Below are 22,945 nucleotides of genomic sequence, written 5' to 3'. Positions count from 1 at the left end.
AACCAGAATTTGATTGCCCTTTCCTTGCAAATGATAGATAATGGTAGTTCTCCAAATTCACCGTATACAGCATAGTTAGGAGTCTGTTTTTTGACACAAAGTAAATGCTTTAAAATGGAATTAGCAGTTTATCAACTTATTTAAAATTATAAACTCCCCAGACTTCTGACCCGTATACAAGAATAGGCACAATCATAGTAATGAACAACGATAACTTGGTCTTAACATCTAATTTGACTCCATCGAACAACATCAGGAGACTATTATATGCCCTAAGGGCTTGATCAAGTAACATCTTAACAGCACTAGACATATTGCCTGAATACATAAAATTAATACCTAAGTACGTAAAAATATCAACAACTTCAATAATCTCATTATTTATAAAGATCTCAATATTCCTATATTGCTTCCTTTTTTCAAATATAAAAACTTTTGTTTTGTTAACATTAATTTTCAAACCCCATTTGATAGAGTAATAAAAATAGAGTAATCTGAGCTTGGAGACTAGCTGCATCAGTAGTAAAAAGCACAATATCATCAGCAAATAGTATCATATACATAGATAGCAATTCAAGGTCTGTAGTACAGAGTGAGTTGAAATCAATATTTTCATATATATCATTTATAAATAATATAAATAAAAGGGGAGATAATGGCTCCCCCTGTTTCAAACCGACTGTAACATCGAACATTTGAGAATAGCTCAAATATTGTCTTTGAAGTCCACGACTTTGAAACGCGATTAAGCGTGATTGGTTGTTTTGCGTTTTCATGTGATGCTACCAAGATGATTAAATTATAAGTGTGCATATATTATGCATAACGGGCAAAACTCATTTTTTTGCCAAAAGATGAGCGATACCCTTTAATGTCAAAGACTTATCTTACATCTGAAATTGTCATTTCTGGCGTTATTATTAAAGATAAAAACAAATTGTGTACCTTTTTCCGAGTAGGACAGGTTTGCTTATGTCATAATGATATTGCAATTAACTATCAGTTTAGGTATTCGATCCATAATTGGTGAATGGTCGATACGTATTTGTATCATTTGGTAACATTTTTTGAGTGAGGGTTTAAGTAAACTATTGAAACAATTGGTTTACAAACAAATATCGCAGTACTGACTGAACGTATTAGATGCATTTTGACGCGCGATGTCCTATCAAATAGTCACTTGGCAATACAGTGGTCTTCTTCAAAACTAATTTATTTTCAAGCAGCATTACGTCCAATGAGAGTAACCAGACAATTATAGACCATGTGACAATATAATAAGGTGTTCACTGTTGGGTGGAAGACCTGGTTGAAAAACATGGTTTAGATTCAGATGAGATATATCCTTAATATCGTTATATCGTTATAAGGCAATAATACAGTATTGAGGTAGAATACTCTTACAATTAGTAAAATAACTGTTTAGCCAAGATCAATTAACAGCCATAGTCTTGTCATTATGCAGTTTATCACCACTATTGAAATAACCAGAACTTGACTTATGAAAAAATATCATTGAACTTCAATAGTTAAACATAAAATAAATAAAGCAAAATAAAGCAACGTATATTTATCCAACAAATATACAATGTTAACGTTACAGATATGCTTTTCTTTTAAAGAATGCTTCTTCTTTACATTGTATTCGAGTTGTACTTTGTTTCATAAAAACAGCTGCATTGCTATCTCACTTCTCTTAACTTTCATAATTAAAGAATCTGAATCTTACCACAGAAAAGCTTTTCTGAATAAGCATATTCTGTATACGTAGTCAAACCGAAAGCTTTATTTTTATGTTTTTCCTTTAAAACATTCCTTAAAGACGCACTCTTATTCCAAAATAAGATTTATCACGATTGAATTATTTTAATATACCAAAAAGAATGAATAAATGTTCTAGACAGGTTAATTCTACCTTATAAAACAATATTAGATCACATTAAATCTTTTAGCACTCACCAATCATTTAATATTTTTGCGATTTTAGCTATTGAATACACGGCTGCAATCTTGTTATCAGTATTTAAAATTTTCCATAAATGCATTATTTAGTCAGTAGTTAAGGTTTATTACTCAAAATATATGTTTGTTATACATGTGTATGTATTGATTTTGAATAAGAGTGTCACTTAAATGTAGGGTGATAACTTTGTTCTAAAACGCAATGCAAGGATGGAACGCTTTGTGTACATAGTGTCAATGTAGACATAAACATTAAAGAACCGGTTAAATTCCTTTGTTGAAAAACAAGATATTTCAACAACTGAATCAAATATGCCTTTAGAACACTATGCATGACATGTTGTGAAAAATAACAATTCTAGAGGGTGTTAATAAGGTTTATTTGTATTTTAATATTTTATACAGTAATCTGTCTAATGAATAAAATCGATCTCGAGACGCATCCAACTATTGAATGCAAAGCTAATATCATATACACCTGTTATTCATGCTGAGTTTAAGAAGAAATTATCTTTAAAATCGGTATCTTGTAGGAAACCATAAAATTGTAGGCATTCAAATTAAGTTTAATATCTCACCTTCACAAATGACATTCATTACAAGGAAAAATTCCACAGATTCCAACATTAAATAAGCTCAGGTGTAATATGCTAAAGTATACAATTATTTAATATATACATTATTGATTTCATGAGATTGGTTCAAGTACCCGTGGTACTTCAGTATTCAGGTGGATTAGTTTGGCGGGACACGAGTAACATGATTTCCTTGTGTTTTTGTTGGTTATAGGGGGAAAACTATTCTGTTTTCGTCACTCGAGGTTTTGTATTTGGTGACATTAGAAGGTATTTTACGATGTCTGAAAGTGAAGATATAAATTTGAAAAGTTCTTTGGTTAAAGAATTGTAGGGGTATTTTGACAAGAAATTTGAACAGCTGAAAAGGACTGTGGAATCAGAAACGGAATGGGCGGTTGAGTCGGCTAGTAAAAAGGTGAGAGTTGAACATTCTGTCTCACTTAAAAGACCTGGCAACAAAAAACAATATGAATTTAACTGGGAAGTTCTCGATTTAGTTGACTCTTGTGATAAAGCTATTAATTTGAGAGAAGCTGACAGAGCTCATCAGTTCATAAAGGAAATAAAGTCTAAAATTGAGAATCGAAACAAAATTATTAGAATTGCCGATAACTTCGCTGCCGGGTGGAACACTATTGCCGAATATCAGTTGTATGATGTTGCTAGTGATTCTGATGATGATAAGAGGATTCGAAAGGCTGAAGAGAAAGCTCTCGTCAAAATGGAAAAATCTAGAAAGCAGTCGGCTTCCTTTGTTAATAATGGCCCTGTTGGGCAGCCTTCTTCTTTTCGAAGCTTTCGGGGAGGTCGAGGATCCCTGGCTGAAGGACGTTTCGTTCAGTGTGGAACAGTCATCTGTTTCAAATGCGGCTCAGAGGGACATTTTACCAGCGGTTGTGCCGCAGACCTGCAAGGAACCACCAACTCCCTGGGTGTCGGGCGTGGCCGAGGAGTTACCAGACCGGTGGCTACAGCAACCGCCTCTCAACAGACGCAGCAGTTCTTCCCAGCCAATGGCGGACAGTGATTATGATAAGTATTGGTTATTATCAAATGAAAACGGTTTCACACCGACTGATCTGCAGACTCTTTTTTCTGAAAATTTTGAAAACTCGGTTGATATTTCACAACATTCTGTTAAAGGAAGACTAAAGAATTGTTTTATATTTTGGAAAGATATTTTAAAGGCTGATAATGAAATATTGGCTATTATAGAAAATGGATACGTCTTACCTTTTATTATTAAACCACCAAGTTTTACAATGAAAAACAATCAATCAGCGTTACGAAATAATGAGTTTGTTACTTCAGCAATTCTTGATTTGATTGGGAAAAAATGTGTTTACGAAGTTCCTTTTATTCCACATAATGTTAATCCTCTTTCGGTTGCAGTTAATTCTTCGGGTAAAAAGAGATTAATTTTGGATCAAAGTGTTGTGAACACTTTCTTGAAAGACGAAAGAGTAAAATTTGAAGATCACAAAATAGCAAAAGAGTACGCTGTTCCGGGGGGGGGGGGGGGGGTTCATGTTTAAATTTGACTTAACTAGCGGTTATTATCATATTTCAATCAAACCAAATCATCACACGTTTTGGGGGTTTTCTTGGAGGTTTGGGTCTGAAACCAAATATTTTGTTTACTCAGTTTTAGCTTTTGGTATCAAGTCAGCCCCGCGTACATTCACAAAATGTCTTCGTCCTTTAGTAAAATATTGGAGGAAAAACGGTCTAAAATAGTTGTGTTTTTAGATGATGGTTGGGGAATTAACACTGATTTTGAGAAAACTTTAACAGAATCAAACTTCGTTTTAAAAACACTGAATGATGCCGGTTTCATTGTGAATTTAGAAAAATCTATTTTTAACCCCACACAAAGTTTAGAATGGTTAGGATTTCTTTGAGATCTAAAGAATGGGTGTCTAAAGATCCCTATTAGGCGTATTGAAAATACAATTCAATGTCTGGAATACGTTTTGAGCAACGTCACTGTGGTATCAGCTCGAAAGCTAGCTCAGTTATCGGGTAAGATAATTTCCATGTCTCCAGTTTTAGGAAACGTTTGTTTATTGCAAACGAAGCCAATTTTCAAACAAATTGAATCAAGGAATAGTTGGGATGCCAAAATGGACTTTTCTTCTTGTATTACTTTTTTTAAATTTTTGGAAAGATGTTTTGAAGAAACCTTTTTCAAAGTGCATGTTTCAAGATTTTTTGCCGGAAGTATTTGTGTTTTCTGACGCCTCAGCTGTTGCCGGCGCCGCCTTTATAGAGCACGAGGGTTCTGTGTCCCATAAAACTTGGTCGGAATTTGAAAAAGCTCAAAGTTCAACCTATAGAGAATTGTTGGCTATAAGGTTTCCCCTTGCCAGTTTTCTTGACAAATTAGCAGGTAAAACTGTTCAGTGGCATACAGACAGTCAAAATTGTGTGAGTATCGTTGAAAAGGGTAGCACTGTCAGTTCCCTTCACAAAATAGCGTGTGATATATTTTCAATGTGTGCTTCTAAAGGTGTTTCATTGAAAGTTGTATGGATACATAGATCACTAAATTCATTGGCCGATGAGTTAAGTAGAATTTTTGATTACGATGATTACGGGATTTGTCAGGACTTTTGTAATTATCTCAATACTTTGTATGGCCGCATGATATAGACAGATTTGCTAATGATTACAATCATAAGTTGCCAAGATATAATTCATTGTTTTGGACCCCTTTCACAGAGGCAGTTGATGCTTTTACTGTTTTGGGGGGAAAAGACAACAATTTGTTGGTACCTCCAGTTTATTTGATACCAAAAGTGGCATATTGTAAAGGTGTGGGGACCTTAGTTGCACCCTATTGGCCTTCGAGTCCCTTTTTTCCTATGTTGCTAGGTGAGAATGCTTCATTTAAGAAATATATTTATGAAGTTTTGGTGTTTAGAAGAGACAATATTTATGTTCAAGGTAGAAATACTTCTACAATATTTGATACAGAAAGATTTACAAGTGATGTTTTTCTAATAAGATTGGATTGTGATGTGTAATACGTACTCATGGAATGTGTAATCCTAATGTATGATATATTGTTAAAGCCAACTGATTATAATTGATAATATAATATAATAGTTGTTTTATTTGTAATAAGATTTATTTTTTGTATACGGGTTGTATTTTCGAATCTGTTAGATGGCAGGAAACAGCCAGCATTTGTCAGACTGTCTCAAACAACCCAGAGGAGCTGTTCACAGAAGTTAAAGATGTTATTTCATCTGGGAGAGAACATTCTACTGTTCGTAACTATTCTTTAGTGTTTAACAAATTTAGAGCATGGTGTGAAAAATTAAATTTCAAAAAGTTTACCAGCTTTACCTGTATCGGTGCCATTATATTTAGTGACCGTTATTCAGGAAGATAAAGTGAGTAAATCAAAACTGAATTCTATATTTTATGGTATCAATTGGGCTCATGTTGTTGCCAATGAAAACAATCCTTGTGATGATTCTTGGTTAAAGCTCTGTCTTTCCGGTTGCATAAGGAAAGAAGTGGTAAAACCGGTTAATAAAAAGGAGCCTATAACAAGTAAAATTTTAAAAAGATTGATTTTAAAATACTCTTAAGTTTCTAGGAACAGTTCGCTGGGAGACTTAAGAGATATTACTATTTTCGTGCTTGCATTTGCAGGATTTTTTAGGATTAATGAAGTTCTTTCTTTAAGACGTTCTAATATAGTATTTTTGGACACACATTGTGAAATTTGTATTGAAAAGTCCAAGACTGACGGAAATAACGTTGTTATAGGTAAACCTATACTGAATTTTGTCCAGTTCAATTGTTAAGTACTTATTTGTTAAAATCTGGCATAGCCAGTGATTCATCAGAATATGTTATTTAGAGCTGTGCAAATTGGTAGAAAAATTAATACTGATAAATTGAGAAGTCTGGATAAACCAATTAGTTACACAACTGTACATGATTCCTTTAAGACAAAATTAGTTGAATTAGGTTTAGATGCCAGTCAGTTTGGTTTACATTCTTTTCGTTCTGGTGGTGTCACAGCTTGTGCTGAAAAGAAACTATCCGAAAGACTATTACAAAAACATGGACGGTGGAAATGTGCGTCTTCCAAAGACATTTATATAAAAGAAACCTTAAAAGAAAGGTTGTCAGTGACACTGAATTTAGATTTATGATATGTTTATTTGTCATTTACATATATTCATTAAAGGTTTAATGAAGAGAGATATTAAGAAATAACTTTATTATTTGTGTTTCCTTTGGAATGTAGAATAAAAAGTTAATTTAAAATAATTATATTTATCTGGAAAGCCAGGGCTAGCTGCCCTTTTGTGATACTTGGCTTGGATAGCCAGGGCTAGCTGCCCTTTTGTGATATTTGGCTTGGATAGCCAGGGCTAGCTGCCCTTTTGTGATAGTTGGCTTGGATAACCAGGGCTTGCTGCCCTTTTGTGATATTTGGCTTGGATAGCCAGGGCTAGCTGCCCTTTTGTGATAGTTGGCTTGGATAGCCAGGGCTAGCTGTCCTTTTGTGATAGTTGGCTTGGATAGCCAGGGCTAGCTGTCCTTTTGTGATAATTGGCTTGGATAGCCAGGGCTAGCTGCCCTTTTGTGATATTTGGCTTGGATAGCCAGGGATAGCTGCCCTTTTGTGATAATTTGCTTGGATAACCAGGGCTTGCTGCCCTTTTGTGATATTTGGCTTGGATAGCCAGGGCTAGCTGCCCTTTTGTGATATTTGGCTTGGATAGCCAGGGCTAGCTGCCCTTTTGTGATAGTTGGCTGGGATAGCAAGGGCTAGGTTAAGGCCGTTAGATGATATCTACCTGATATAGCTAGAGTTTGAGACCTTTTGTGATATTTAGCTTAGACAGCCAGGGTTGGGAGAACATTGTGATGTTAAGCATAGTAAGGCAAAAACGCTTTTTGTGAGCGTTAGCTTAGATAACTCTGGATAAAGGTTTGGATAGTCAGAGCTAAAGCCCCATTTGTGGTATCTTGCTTCGGGTTAGAGTCTCTTTTGTGATATGTGATGTAAATAGTTAGTTAGACGCCCATTTCAGATATTTAGCTTTGATAGCTAGGGATAAAGACACTTTGTGATATAAAGTTTATATTATTAGGGATAGAGACCGTTTGTTATACTTAGCTTAGATGTTAAGTTATAGAGACAATTTAGTGATATCTAGGATAGATAGTTTAAAGGTATGGATACACGTTTCTCGTGTTATATAGGTTGAAGACTGTCTTGAGGATTTCGATTTGGTACGGACGCTTTTAAAGGTAGTATTTGTTTTTATTTCTAAATGCTATACATATCCATTTATTTTTAACATCAATTATAAGAAAATATAATACAATAATCGATTAAATAGTACCCTCTTTGTTTGTCTCGACATGTTCACCAAATACATTGCCAATTTCTAAACTGTTTGTGTTTTTGTATTTTGAGATTAGTGAATAATTAGTTTACTCACGTATTGAGTGAGTAAATACAATTATTTACGTTTCGAAAAATATATACATTATTGATTTCATGAGATTGGTTCAAGTACCCGTGGTACTTCAGTATTCAGGTGGATTAGTTTGGCGGGACACGAGTAACATGATTTCCTTGTGTTTTTGTTGGTTATATGGGGAAAACTATTCTGTTTTCGTCACTCGAGGTTTTGTATTTGGTGACATTAGAAGGTATTTTACGATGTCTGAAAGTGAAGATATAAATTTGATCATATTTCCCGCCCATCCCATCCCTATTTTCAGGTTGAATTTGCTGTATCATGTGTTCTATTAATATGTATATTTATTTCATTTACAGAGTTCCACTGTGAGTGTCTTACATAAGTTAGTAACTTATTTGTTACGTTTATGATTTGAGATTCACCGTATATTAATTTCGTTCCAGTTGCTTCATGGCGTTTTCCAAGATTCCGTTAAAAGTTATTGCTGACTCTAAAGGTTAAGATCCAGATGTGCTTAGACGCTATTACCAATCTTCCAGCATACTGTCTTTTCCAGTGTACATGTTCACAAAATACATTGCCAATTCCTAAACTGTTTGTGTTGTTGTATTTTTAGATTAGTGAATAATTAGTTTACTCACGTATTGAGTGAGTAAACACAGTTTTCAATTTAAGCAAACTTTTATCGTTTATACTAGTCCAAACATTAAGTTGTCCCGACCTTAATTGGAGATACACCGGCGGTTGACAGTGTTTGCGCATGAACTTCAGATAAGAGAAAATTGCTGATAACAAACATCTCGCTTGAACGGCAATATCTTAAAGGCCCATGCTTGGTTTTGATAAGTTCATTTGTTTATATATAATATAGGAAAATATAAATTAAAAAAGGGTTAAATAAGGCATCGTGAACAATTCTCATTATCCAACACCTATAGCAAAAAATGCTGACAAAAGTGATAAATAATTGGTGTTTGTCTGTATCTTCCAACAACTACAACCATTTTAGAAACATTGACAATACACACGAAACTCTTGTCAAATTTCGTTAAAATGTTGACAACTGTGTTTATGTCTTACATCAACTGTAACAGAGTTGCAATGGGGTAATGGACATGGTTAGGCATAAGTTACAAAGTTCGAATCCTGCTGCCGGCGGATTTCTTTTTTAAACTTCTCACTTAGTTTTATATCAGCATATGGTTGTTCAGACCTTTCACCGTGGTGTTTTTTTCATATTGTTTTTTTTTATTCTGAATACAGAAACAAATGATGATTATACGATTGTGTCGAATCAAACCATTTTTATTGTAAGTGCATACTGACATGTTTTGAGCATTACTTAAATGAATTCTGTTATTTCTTTAATCGAGAGACGGTCTTCAATGAATGATATTAACCTCCTCGAATCATATGCGTAATACGGAGGACTGTATATTAACGAGGAAGATCGAATCTATTAGTCATACTGTCATATCGTTCATATATCTTTGTTTAATGGCACTTTACGACTTCACTTATATATCATTGTTGAAGTTTAACACGAACGAGGTAGTAGTAGTAGTAGTAGTAGTAGTAGTAGTAGTAGTAGTAGTAGTAGTAGTATTAGTAGTAGTAGTAGTAGTAGTAGTAGTAGTAGTAGCAGCAGCAGCAGCAGCAGCAGCAGCAGCAGCAGCAGCAGCAGCAGCAGCAGCAGTAGCAGCAGCAGCAGCAGCAGCAGCAGCTGTAGTAGTAGAAGTAGTTATATCAGCAGCAGGTGTAGCAGGATTTTGTTTGCTAAAACATTATTTTGAACTTAAATAGACTTTAATTTAAAATACGAGCAAAATCTATTAAAATTTAAAATGCTCGGCTAGAGTTTTATGGGACCGGAGCGATCACAGTATGTGCACTATGTGGTTTAATTTGAAGCTCATCTTTATCACATATGCATGCAACAATAATACAATGAAATAGTACAAGGCCAGACTTTCGAAATAAAATTATCAAACAGAGAGCCCTCTGCAGCAGTATTACTAAAACCAAAGCTACCATAAATCATTTCTTCGGTCATAACTACTATTTTGTCCTTCGGAAAATGCTGAGAAGTGTCAAAGTACATAAAGAAGACACAAATATGTGCCAGTCAAATTATACATCTCTTTTGTTCCGACTATGAACAGATTGAATTACTGCATAAATAATTGACTCCCTTTTAAGGAAAAAAATCGCTTTTCCGGAAATATGTCTTTTATTGAAATTGACTGTTCTACGAATGTTGCAAATGACATTGCAGTTAAAATGTTAAAATGTTTCGAACGTATAAATTATTCATTCCTATATTGATAATGATTATCTGAATCCTAAAGTCCTAAATTATGTTTTCGTGGTTTCTGTTTCTATGCGATATTCTGCTTTATGTGGAGAGATCAGATTAGCCAGTACTTATGAGCTTGCGCTTTCTTGTGTAAAAGAGCTGTTTTGAATGCTGCTGTGTGACATGTTAGGAAGTACTTAAATTAAACAATTAAACATATATTAGACAAATCTAAAAGCAGTTTATCATCTCACTAATTTGGCATTTGGCCTTTTCGTTTGAATATATATTGAAGCGAGTTTAGCAGCAAACAACAAGGCCACTATAACTTCCAAGAAGGTAACTCTATAGTTGATCAAATAACGAATGCATAATGCAATAAAGCAAGATGTACGATTCAAGAAGCAAGATGTAAACTCAACATGCAAGACAAGTCGCAAGCAATTTTAGCCTCAATACGTTTTCATTGTGATGGAGGCAGCGGCTTTTTACTGTTTATACGTCTAGTCTCTGTATACGAATGGAAAATTGTAATACACGGCCATGCTTTTTTTCGCTGGGATTGGGATTACAGGCAGTGCACATTTCGTCGAATGGCTATTTGACATATTGAGTACGTGAAATCCAACATCCAACGATTGACTTTGTTTTAATACAAACAAACGGGCGTCGTGGGAAGGAATTGGATCAATAATTAAAGGCTAAAGACAATAAATTTAACTGTAATATATTATTGTCCGAGATTAAGACTCAAACTAAAAATAGCATTTCATTATTGTGTAAAGTGCTTTTGGAAGAGCAGTTTTATATATATCATTATTGCAACAGGATTAATAAACACCGTGACAGCTTTTGCCGGACATGATGACATCAACAATATTTAAACTCACTTTTCTGCTCATCAGTCTCAAAGTAAAGATATTATAAGAACTTATTTGGAAACAAATGCAAGGATTTATGCGGGCTGTTTAACCCCATACTCACGTGTGTAAATATGTAAACATGTAACGTTAATTGGTGAAGCTGGCGTTCAGAGACCGTGTCACTCAGACTTCGAGCACTTTCCTGAATTTTCGAATTGTTCTTTAATCCGTCCAAAAAAATTGAAAACAAAAATAAGTATACCCTTTATATTTATATCGTTTTCAGCGTGCACAAATACATACGTGAAGATTTGATTGATCATGATGAAAATCATAATATACCATTGCATGATAAAGATAACTCATGATACACACAATGCAAATTGTAAAACCGTTCCCTCCATATTTATAGCTAGACGGGTTAGACTATTTATAACAGATATTAAAAGATCAGAATCATCAAATAAATTGGTATTAATGTCATGTGACGTCATCCTGAAGCAATAGCCATAGATTTTTGGATATGTTCGTCCTTCTCCGTTATATCTATCATGAACTTAGCGACGTCCTTCCGGCAACAGGTAAACCGCTTCCTCTCTGCAGACTTGATGCTCTGTCCTTCCATGCACAACACAGGTTTACCTTAAAACAGAAAATATTAATGAATGCGACGAACAATAAATAATTCGAGTGACATATATTTTGGTCTTATTAGAAAGTAGAATGGAGAAGGAATAAGTTAAACGTATGTTATATCTAAAATATACAGACACTCATATTTGTCTCTAAAATATTGAATATTAAGTCATTTTACCTCCGATTTTAGTTGAAATTAAGAACAAAATACAAACTGCACTCACTTTATCAATTATGTTTTTCGGTTATTTATATTACATATTAGATATCAGTTATCAGCCATTCTCTTTCAAATGATACCAAAATTTATATTGGGTCATCCGGCATCAATGTAACATTATTTGTGATGTCGTAAGGGAACGTGTATAGTATCTTTACACATTAAAATATCGTTTATAGGAATATCTATGAGGCACGGGCTTCAACTCTTGTTACAATGAAACCACCTGCTACAATTAAATACTATACAATAACCCTGTCAGTTGTCTCGGCAGACGAGTGGTCTAAACAGCTGTTTTTAAAATTGTAAGTGATCTGGTGGATGGGGTTCAATTCAAATCCGGCATTCGTCAAAATTATTCTATACGGGAAAACATTCTACCTAATTATTTATTCGTGATTACGAGATGTTCATAGTCATATCGCACACGGTCCACAACCAGGCATAGCACAGTAGTGTAGCGGGGGTATCCGACGATTATTTTTAACCATACAAATTATACTAAACCGGGGATATAAGCCATTAAAGTTGGTGAGGACCATTCTGAAGCCGGTGCTGGACCGTAATGTACATGTGTATTTGACAATGGGGTGGGGACACGTTAACGTATGAAAATCATGCTAAGCACTTTGATGAAACATAAAGCCTTCAAGTTCATTAAAAAATGGCTGCAATGTTATCGCAAGAGTTTAAGATGCAGCGTATGGTCGGGCACTGAAAATTAAAGCCAGGTTAACAGAGAGTTTAAGCCAAGGGCCTTACAAATAGGACGTAAATTGTAGTGGTTATACATACCAGTGGGTTTGCTGTCTGTGAGCTGAGGCGGGCGGACAAGTAAATTGTAGTGGTTATACATACCAGTGGGTTTGCTGTCTGTGAGCTGAGGCGGGCGGACAAGTAAATTGTAGTGGTTATACATACCAGTGGGTTTGCTGTCTGTGAGCTGAGGCGGGCGGACAAGTAAATTGTAGTGGTTATACATACCAGTGGGTTTGCTGTCTGTGAGCTGAGGCGGGCGGACAAGTAAATTGTAGTGGTTATACATACCAGTGGGTTCGCTGTCTGTGAGCTGAGACGGGCGGACAAGTAAATTGTAGTGGTTATACCTACCAGTGGGTTCGCTGTCTGTGAGCTGAGGCGGGCGGACAAGTAAATTGTAGTGGTTATACATACCAGTGGGTTCGCTGTCTGTGAGCTGATGCGGGCGGACAAGTAAATTGTAGTGGTTATACATACCAGTGGGTTCGCTGTCTGTGAGCTGAGGCGGGCGGACAAGTAAATTGTAGTGGTTATACATACCAGTGGGTTCGCTGTCTGTGAGCTGAGGCGGGCGGACAAGTAAATTGTAGTGGTTATACATACCAGTGGGTTCGCTGTCTGTGAGCTGAGGCGGGCGGACAAGTAAATTGTAGTGGTTATACATACCAGTGGGTTCGCTGTCTGTGAGCTGAGGCGGGCGGACAAGTGTGTAGCGGATATCCAGGCAATCCGTCTCAAGAAAGTCTTCCATTTCAGCTTTGTTATGTAAACTCTGGCCGAGAAGTAGGGGCTTTAGGACCCAGTTGACAATGAAAGGGTCTGCCGAATTGTCTATAAATAATGTGATGAAACAAACTACTGCTGTACTTGAAATCGATTGCCAAAATGAAGTATACTGCTAATATTTGCACATGAAAATGGACAATAAACGATGTCCCAATCATCCTGTAATAACCGTTTTGATTATTAAGGATTCATGAATATGTCTTTTTATATACCAAAACTATAATGGGCCTTACGTTACGAATTATTGAAGATAAAATCAAAGTCTTATATAAACAAAATATTCGTAAACAAATATTCGTACGCACACTTGGTGTACCATGACGACATGAATACGAGACGGGTGACCTTGACCTCTCTCATGGCGTCAACCATTGGCCGGATCAAGTCGGTGAAGAAAGTGACCTTCCGCATGCTGTAACAGATAATAAAAACAAAATCAATAGAATATAAATAATTTCTAAAAATATTATTCTACATCTTATATTTGTATTTTTGTATTTTCTCTAAAATAAATGTGCGGGTGTTTGTTAATTATTCCTAACAGAAATATAGCGAAGTTTGCTTAAAGGGACTAGACACAAGACGGTCTCAAAATTGGCAAATACAGTACATCATCGAAACAAGCAAAATATTATCAATGCGGCCGTTAAAATATCATTTTACATAATTAAAAGAATGAACGCAACAGCCATAAACAACGCTTAACTGTCAATAAGCATTTTAACAGAGATAACCTCAAAAGTTTTCATCGATCAATTTCATCACATATGATCTGCTGGGCTTTGTTTCTGTGTGGGATTTACGTGTTAGACAACCCCATTTAATTTCAGAGTGATAAAATGCTCAAAAACTGCGAAAGATACGTGTCGTAAGCGAAATCCCCTTCAATTGAAACTTTATCGAAATTTATCCCATTAATGTCATATCGGAAATGTTCGAGCGATAGCAAAGGATGTATAAAGGCAGTGTTCTAAATTTTAGACAAATATGTTTGATCAAAATGGATATATCAAAATTAAAAAGTGCTCACTCTCTTTTGAAACTGGGATGGTTTATACTAATTTATTGTAGCTCGATTGTAGAGACAACTGATGAGAATTACTCTCGAATCCTAATCCTGGGCAGAAACCAGTTCATGTCCTTTCTGAGAAAGGGTCGAACCCACAACCTCTTGGAGAGAGATGGACACCTCTCTCATTACCAACTGTGTTGTAACTAATACTAATAGTTTAAGAGTGTTTACCTGCATACTATAACTTTGAATTCAATTAGATAATATTGTAATGCATTTTTTTCAAAACAAAACTCACACTTTGAGTTGCCACTAAAGAAAAAAACAACCATTTTGTGTCGGTCAGCAATTATACTTGTACCCCCTACATCTTGATAATGTACTGTATAAAATGGATGTCACCTTTCAAAACAAAACACACATCTTAAAATGCCACTAAAGTAAGTAAAGAACAACCGTTTTGATTCGGTCAGCAATTATACATCTTACAGCTTGATTACGTAGTGTATAAAATTCATATTACATTATGTCACAGGTAAAGACAAGTATGCGGTCAGTCCGGAGATCAAACCCATCCTGCAAGTCAGACGCTCTACCAACTGAGCTAACCGGATTACTCACTAACTCTCTGACCCGTGCGATTAAGTTTTGCGACATTATTCCCCGCAAACTGTAAATTCGTCGAATTTCAAGTAACCAGTGCTAAGGAATGTATAATTAAACACTGATAGCGCTTGATGCTGCCAAAACAGTTTTGTATTGGAGCCCCGTAAGGCGACAACTACCATAGGCCAAAAAAGTATGCGGCCAGTCTGGGGATTAAAACCGAGGTCTGCTTGCAAGTCAGACACTCTGTCAATTCAGCTAACCAGACCGGAAGAGTCACATACTTCCTGGCCAGTGAGATTCGGTACCGTGACCATTATACAACCTTAAGAAGCTTGGTCCACATCCTAGACAGGACAAAACTGCATCGCGACCCTTGAAATGGGGAACCATCGAGCTGGAGTCGAAAATGTCCGCTGCTACAACCTATCGGAAAAAATATGCCCCTACATTGTTTTTTTTTATTGTTTTTTTGGTATTTACTTCCTTTACAGCAATTAAGACTTATCAAAATGAGATTATCTGAAAGCGAATCGTCAATCTCGTTTTGTTTAAAAGATATTTCCATTAAGCGATCATAATAAACCCTGAAACTTCTCGCTATGTTAAAAAGTATTTTACATATCAAATATTTACAGACTGTTCGACTTTTTGTTTGAAAACAACAACAGCAACAACAACAACAACAACAACAACTAGGTAACCACAACCAGATCTCGTGTTTGTCAAAGTTTCTGACCGAGCTTCTGGTGGTCCCATGACACCTATAACCGTTCACTTCATCAATCTAGACGTCACCCTTACCTGAAGGTTATCGTGTTTGTCCGTCAGTTTGTCTGGATTTCTGACCACCGCGGTGACCTCGTGGCCTCTCGCCAGCGCCTCCCTCACAACGAGTATCCCTGTGCGGCCCGTGGCTCCTAGCACCGCAAGTTTCATCACGGGTAGTTACGTTTCACCTTACGTTACTCTTAACGTTACGTTTCCTCGCGTTTTTTGAGTATCGATGGTATTGTGCACTACGTCGACATACAAGAAAGAACGAGTATTGTTGGAGATAGCTCTTGATATTAGACCGACACGCTTTTACGTTCCAACCAAAGTGGTATATCAATGTAGAATTTATGTAGTTCTTGTTTAATTCCTTTGACACTGTGAATAAGGATCAATGCATATTTCAAATATCCTTCCGTTCATTATGATAATACTTTCAGTTCAAATATCTCTTTATTCATGTATAAGGTTTGATATGTAAACCGGGTCAAAAAAGATAACAGAGCAAATACTTTCATATCTGCGTACACTGTGCGACTTGTTAAACGAAGTGTGCTAATATTTGCAAATGATTTAATTTGTAGTTTTATTAAGTGATTAAGTTACTTCTCGCGGATCCAGGGGGTGGGGGCGCATCGCCCTCACCCCCTTTAAATCGTTCAAGTTAACTTTTTTTGTCAATATCGGAGGGGAATGGTAAAAAATACGCTAAATTTCCACCATTTCGGACTTGAAATTGTTACAATATTATGGGGTGGGAGGTAGTTACGCCACCCCGACCCCCTGCCAACATTTCAAATGATTTAAATTTCGGTTCTAAAAGAGGGGCACATGTCAAACGGTGCCGCCCCTAAGATACGCTCCCCCTAACGTCAATTCCTAAAGCCTCCCCTGGCTACAGCTCCTGCACCAGCACCCGAGTTATTTAAATTATACACAAGGAGTGCGAGGTACGAATAATGTATAATTTCAATCAAGGGAGTTAGTTTTTTTCGGTACCATATTGTCAAGCATATGTTGCGTGCAATTAATGCAACAAATAGCGCGCGTATATTGAAATAGCTTGTTCATTTAAACGCACCCTACTCTTTGCAAGGTATCTTACTCCACCTAATGATTATCATTCTGATATGAGATTAAATGTATAGAGGAAAACGAAGAAAACACTCTCAAATATGATACTAATCTGAATTCAAGAAAACACCAAATTGAGATATGTGCTATGGAGAGAGGCATTCTTTAAAGCTTTAAGCCCTGTGTATATAGAAATAAAATTGAGTTTAAAGCGTTTGTGAAGAAGATGATGATGATAATGATGATGATGATAATGATGATGATGATGATGATGATGATGATGATGATTAGCATGATGATGATGATCATCATCATCATCGACGTAACGTGCGATATTTAGAGCCTGTCACGACGAGAAAATCAGCGGCGCTCTTTCGTGAAAAGTACTTGAGAAATCGCAATTAGCCGTAGCAATACCGACGTAGTACCGGCTAGTTATTTCATTATGATACCGAAGTCCTACCAATGTTATAGCCAATCTGCTACCGATTACCACTTATTCGTCACTTTATTGTAATACTGAGGCCCCGCTGTTGTTCTACCGATGTGCAAACGTTGACCGGAGCTTAAGCGGAGTGATACCGGAGTACTGCCGTTGTAGTACCGTTGCTTGCTCCGGAAGCGCATCGGCCGAAAGTTTTGACCATTTTCAAAAAATTATACTTACGCCTGCCGTTGCTTATTTTTTAGGCTATGTTCTGTCGCTGTTCTGATCATGTTCCGACGATGTACTACCGTTCTTATCGATTTGATACCGTTGAGCTGCCGTTGTAGTACCGATCCCCGAAAATCGCCAAAATTGTGCTACGGTTTAGCTCCGTTGAGCCAAATCTGTTGGATGTGAGAGCCCCTGAGGCCGTGACTACGAACAGTCTCAATTTCAAGTCTAGACTCAGACTCAGAAAAGCACATTTATTCAATTAGATTGAATCATTATTATTCCATTTGTTTTACAAATATAGATGTGAGTAATTGTACAATATTTGAATACAGTTATAAAATTATGCAAATTCCATCATTATAACTAAACTAGAAATAAGATAAAAATGAAATGAATATTTGCAGTTTTGCAACTTGAGTCAGAACACAGACTTGAGACTGTTTATAATCATGGCCCCTGAAGTAGCATTTTTTGTTAATTAACTTCACTTGCGTATTTAAATGTGTTTATTCTTTTTAATTTGAGGGATATTATATAACACATTTGCGGAATAAGAATTATTGTTTAGTGTATAAAACATTTACGAAGCCTGTTTTAACCCGCTATTGTTTTCTTAATTTGTAAAAATAAACAAAATTAATAAAATAGCAAAAAGAATGTTAAATTAAATAAATTAGTTTTTAAATATTGCTTAAGGAAAGAGACCAATTGGTTATGTATTCTTCAGTCAATTGGGCATTTCGCACGCTAACTAACACTGATTCATATATTGTTTGACGACCTCCAACACCACATAAAGGAAGAAAGGTCCAATTGTGTAATTCACTTTAAAAAGGTTAGAAAAAGTTACCTCACCATTTAAAAAGATTACTGGGTATGTCTACCAGGTAGAATTCATTCCTTATGATCGGCTAGTCGGTGTTATCACGTGATATTACCGAGGTAGGTGTATAGCTCAGTTATGTCACCCGATTAGAATAAGCCTTTGTAGCGCAGTGAGTAAGACGCTAGAGTACGATTTTGGCGACGCGGATTCGAGCCCGGTCTCCGACACATTTTTTTTTACATTTTTTATGATATCAAAGCGTAACACATTCTGTTAGATAATTCTCCTGAGATTCGTTACAGAAAAAAAAAATTTTTTGGTGCCAATCTGTGACACAATCCCTTTAAAACCTGATGAAACCACAGATGAAAAGTCGCAAATGGTCGGAGATGGAATTACCATTCACTGTCATGTATCAACAAAGGCGAAATATCACATGCAACATTGAGTAGTCATTTCCGAATGGGTGTAGTTTGTTCTTTACACGTCCAACAAGTTATACCCTAATTAACCGAACTAAGAATAAGAATATGTTCGTCTAGCATGTGCAGTATACTTGTAGTCAAGCTTGAAATGAAGGCTAAAAAACCTTGAACGGAACTACAGCGTGACTTTAATGCACTCACATGTTCAAATTTCAAGTGTAATAAAATCGATCAAACCATACTGAGCTCAACAACAGCAAGTTTATTTATATTAATGTCAAAAGGAGTATGCACTATCAAAAAGGTTATTTTCTAACGAAAACTATCTAAATGAAAACATAAACAATCAAAATAAGAATGTAGAAGTCAGTTCACAAATTGTTATCTCCTGGCCCTGTGTGTTAAAGTATAGATGTTACCATGTAGTCTTGTCGACTTGTGTTATGCCAACAAGGCGAGTTATGTTACGACACATTGTAAACATAATTGAGACATGCTTACTTATAAACTGAACAGACCAACTGTTTTTTCGACATAACAAGGTTAAAACACTATGTCGACATGACAAAAATAATGACGTCAAAACGTGTCGCATTTGTCGACTAATATTTAGACAACACAATTTTCTAATTAAAAAGGGAACAAGTCCACTTCTTTCAATCAATTTGTCGTTATATACCTCGTCAAGTCGACTTTACACAATTTGGCATGATTACATGATGAAACTATTTGTAAATGTGACACGCTTCCATACGAATGCACTATTGCCGGTGTATTGTTTACGCTGTGTCTGATTTCTGTTGAGATGTATTCGAACGTTCCGACAACTCTTTCTTTCCGCCAACGTGTAACGAATGCGAAACGATGGTAACCATACGTTTGGCTACTTTTCTAAGTCCTGCTTCGACACGCAATCCCTTAACTACAGCATGTAGTTCCGGGTTTGTTTCTCTCATTTTACTGTTTGAAATGTCTTTAACTGGAGCTTTCATTTGTCCACACAATTCGCTTTTCGATGTCTCGTTATCATCGTCAGACTGAATGCGTTTGTCTGTTATGTCACTGCTTTGTCTATGTTCGCTGATTATCACCTTGGTTTCCATTAGTGTAAGGTAACCTTCTATTTCGTTTTCTATACCACTGGATTTAAACTCATTAGTGTTGACTTCTTTTTCCATATCAATCTGAAGTTTATAAATTGCTGCCAATAGAACCCTGACGTGTGGTTCATCGCTTTCATTGAACCCGAATGACTTTAGTGCCCGTTTGTATACTTGGTTTACCCCCTCGCTGTCCATGAGATGCCATAACATTTTTACATCTGTGACGTCAGCGTCTTGTGACGTCATCTTGGCAAGCAGAAAATTGAAGAATATTTTCACGTGGTCCAGTATTTCTCTTGCTGTACAGCCCTGCTCAAATAATGTCTCCAAAAAATCCCAACTCTAAAATAGAAAAGGCACCAGTTCAATCGACATGCCATAAAAGAAAACAGGTTTTGTCGGCAAGCATTATGGACATATTATCATTCATTTTGAGCATCTCAGCATATATGTCATGCATAGCAGGAGGCATGTAGTTGACAATTGTACGCAATTGTTACAACCCCACATACATTTCGTTTCTAATAATTTTGTTATTTGCCCTGGATGCGAATGAAAAGGGCTTTATTTTGTGTAACATAGCCATTTTAAAAAGGAATTTCGATGAAAAAGACTTACAAATCATTTATCATTATTATACATTCATACAAGTTGTGTTGTTTAATAATGATAATAATAATAATAATAATAATTGTACTTATAACAATAAAAAAATGATAATAATAATAACGATAATGATGATGATAATGACGACGACGACGATGATGATGATGATGATGATGATGATGATGATGATGATGATGATGATGATGATGATGACGATGACGATGACGATGATGATGATGATGATGATGACGATGACGATGACGATGACGATGATGATGATGATGATGATGATGATGATGATGATGATGATGATGATGATGATGATGATGATGATGATGATGATGATGATGATGACGACAACAATAATAATCATAATAATAATAATAGTAATAATAATAATAATAATAATAATAATAATAATAATAATAATAATAATAATAATTATTATTATTATTATTATTATTATTATTATTATAATAATAATAATAATAATAATAATAATAATAATAATAATAATAATAATAATAATAATAATAATAATAATAATAATAATAATAATAATAATAATAATAACAATAATAATTATGAGAAAAAAAAAAATAATCTTCACCATCATCATCATAAAAATGATAACAATTATAATAGTAGTTATAATAAAAATACTACTACTTCTATTTCTACTACTACTACTTCTACTACTACTACTACTACTACTACTACTACTACTACTACTACTACTACTACTACTACTACTACTACTACTACTACTACTTCTACTTCTGATAATAATAACAATAATAATAATAATAATAATAATAATAATAATAATAATAATAATAATAATAATAATAACTGGGTAGCAGGACCTATGAGATACCTTGATAAAACGATTTTACATCAAATAATTCGTCTATATGCCGAGCAGAAAAACATTCGGTACAAATTATTTCATTAACTGGGTGATTGGTCAGCACACGGCTGAATATCAGAATAAACCCTATGGGCTAAAACTGTAGAAGCCCAGCACCATAGGCGGATACCATAACCACTTGGCCACAGATGCAGTATTGAACACAATTATCGAACACGGGTAATGATGACAACAGCAGTGTTGCTAAATTAAAAGATTAAAAATGAATTGCTTATATCCCTCTTTATAATCAAATGATTACAAAGTACAAGCAAATCTAATGTATATTGGTAAAGTATACATGCTGTACATGTATTACCATGAATAATTGAATAGCGGCAAAGTTGAGGAAAAAATATTATTACCCATAATCAAACATTATTAAAATAACCCACGTTGGAGTTGTACTTATTTTTCACAGGATTCTGTAATACGAAAGAAGCCATTTCCGTAACACGACATACGCAAAACACAGAAGCTTAAACTAACCCGCCTCTCCGTTTCCACCCGGTCCACATATCTACGGACGATGGCAGCGAGATCACTCGCCGCTTCGGAAATGGCGCCGAGGTCCGCCTCTAAGGTCGCTGTGCGTTTCTCAAGCTTCGTCAATTGTGTTGTGAGGTCCAGTTCGGATAAAATGAGCTTTGAACAATTTCCAGCAGCCATTATTTTAAAATGACGTCATGACATGTTTATGACGTTATTCAAGTCAGACGTTAATTCGCGCGTTTTATATCACACGGTATTTGAACAATTCAGCAAGTTTCTTCGCTATTTAGCGCGCGCATGCTGGGTATCTATCTATACATCAATGCTGAATGATAAAATTATCAGAAATCAAGTTCACGATGTCTATAATCGTATGCGCATGTTAAAGTCTTACACGACGTTTACAGGTGTGATTTTTATAATGAATACCTTTGGACGGAATTTCGCATTTTTTACATTTCTATCGAAGGCTCTGAGGCCGCTGAACTGCTTCATTGACTTTTTAGAAAATTGTTGGTAATAGCTTCAGGATGTTATTTTTATAAATAAAACTCTATAATTTATCCTTTTTTCAAGAAAACGCATAAACAACAGCTTTGAAATAATCTTTTTAGGCTGCTGAATCGAGTTTTGAGGGAAATGACGATATTCGCTAAAGGGTGTCGATTTTTGTTAATAAGATCCATCAATTTATCATTGTTTTCGAAGAAAACGCATATAATATGCTTGGCCGCTGGGCTTCTAGGCCGTTTAACTACTTGTTGACATTTTAGACAATTATTGATTATCGATTCATGATGTTGATTTATGAAAAACACTCAATATTTTATCATTTTTTTCCAGGCTTTCTTGCTGCGTTTTTACACTGCCAATTTGCTAAACTGCTAAATTCACGGA

At 35.5% G+C, this 22,945-nt stretch overlaps 2 protein-coding genes across 2 annotated transcripts; both read right to left on the bottom strand.

Annotated features, from left to right (window-relative positions):
• Positions 1 to 11,427: 11,427 nt before the first annotated feature.
• On the bottom strand, positions 11,428 to 16,116 carry LOC128218836 (flavin reductase (NADPH)-like). Its single transcript, XM_052926556.1, has 5 exons — positions 15,982 to 16,116; positions 15,503 to 15,603; positions 13,865 to 13,971; positions 13,440 to 13,604; positions 11,428 to 11,800 (listed from the first exon to the last, which is right to left on the bottom strand). The coding sequence occupies exons 1-5, from the start codon at positions 16,114 to 16,116 to the stop codon at positions 11,649 to 11,651; spliced, it is 660 nt and encodes a 219-aa protein (XP_052782516.1). The 3' UTR covers positions 11,428 to 11,648.
• A 3,600-nt stretch (positions 16,117 to 19,716) lies between these two features.
• LOC128219159 (uncharacterized) lies at positions 19,717 to 22,225 on the bottom strand. Its single transcript, XM_052926980.1, has 2 exons — positions 22,046 to 22,225; positions 19,717 to 20,382 (listed from the first exon to the last, which is right to left on the bottom strand). The coding sequence occupies exons 1-2, from the start codon at positions 22,223 to 22,225 to the stop codon at positions 19,717 to 19,719; spliced, it is 846 nt and encodes a 281-aa protein (XP_052782940.1).
• Between the last annotated feature and the right edge of the window lie 720 nt (positions 22,226 to 22,945).

The sequence above is a fragment of the Mya arenaria genome, chromosome 15 (genome assembly GCF_026914265.1).
Source record: "Mya arenaria isolate MELC-2E11 chromosome 15, ASM2691426v1".
Classification (NCBI taxonomy): Eukaryota; Metazoa; Mollusca; class Bivalvia; order Myida; family Myidae; genus Mya; species Mya arenaria.
Note: the sequence above shows the minus strand (reverse complement) of the source record. Positions and strands in the feature narration are given on the sequence as shown.

Excerpts from the sequence above, each read along its gene's own strand:
- LOC128218836 (XM_052926556.1), bottom strand. The coding sequence starts at position 16,116 with ATGAAACTTGCGGTGCTAGGAGCCACGGGCCGCACAGGGATACTCGTT. Across the intron at positions 15,604-15,981 it reads ACAAACACGATAACCTTCAG|GTTGTAGCAGCGGACATTTT; the intron begins GTAAGGGTGACG and ends TTTTTCCGATAG. Across the intron at positions 13,972-15,502 it reads TGTGGACCAAGCTTCTTAAG|CATGCGGAAGGTCACTTTCT; the intron begins GTTGTATAATGG and ends TATCTGTTACAG.
- LOC128219159 (XM_052926980.1), bottom strand. The coding sequence starts at position 22,225 with ATGGCTGCTGGAAATTGTTCAAAGCTCATTTTATCCGAACTGGACCTC. Across the intron at positions 20,383-22,045 it reads GGGTGGAAACGGAGAGGCGG|AGTTGGGATTTTTTGGAGAC; the intron begins GTTAGTTTAAGC and ends TTTCTATTTTAG.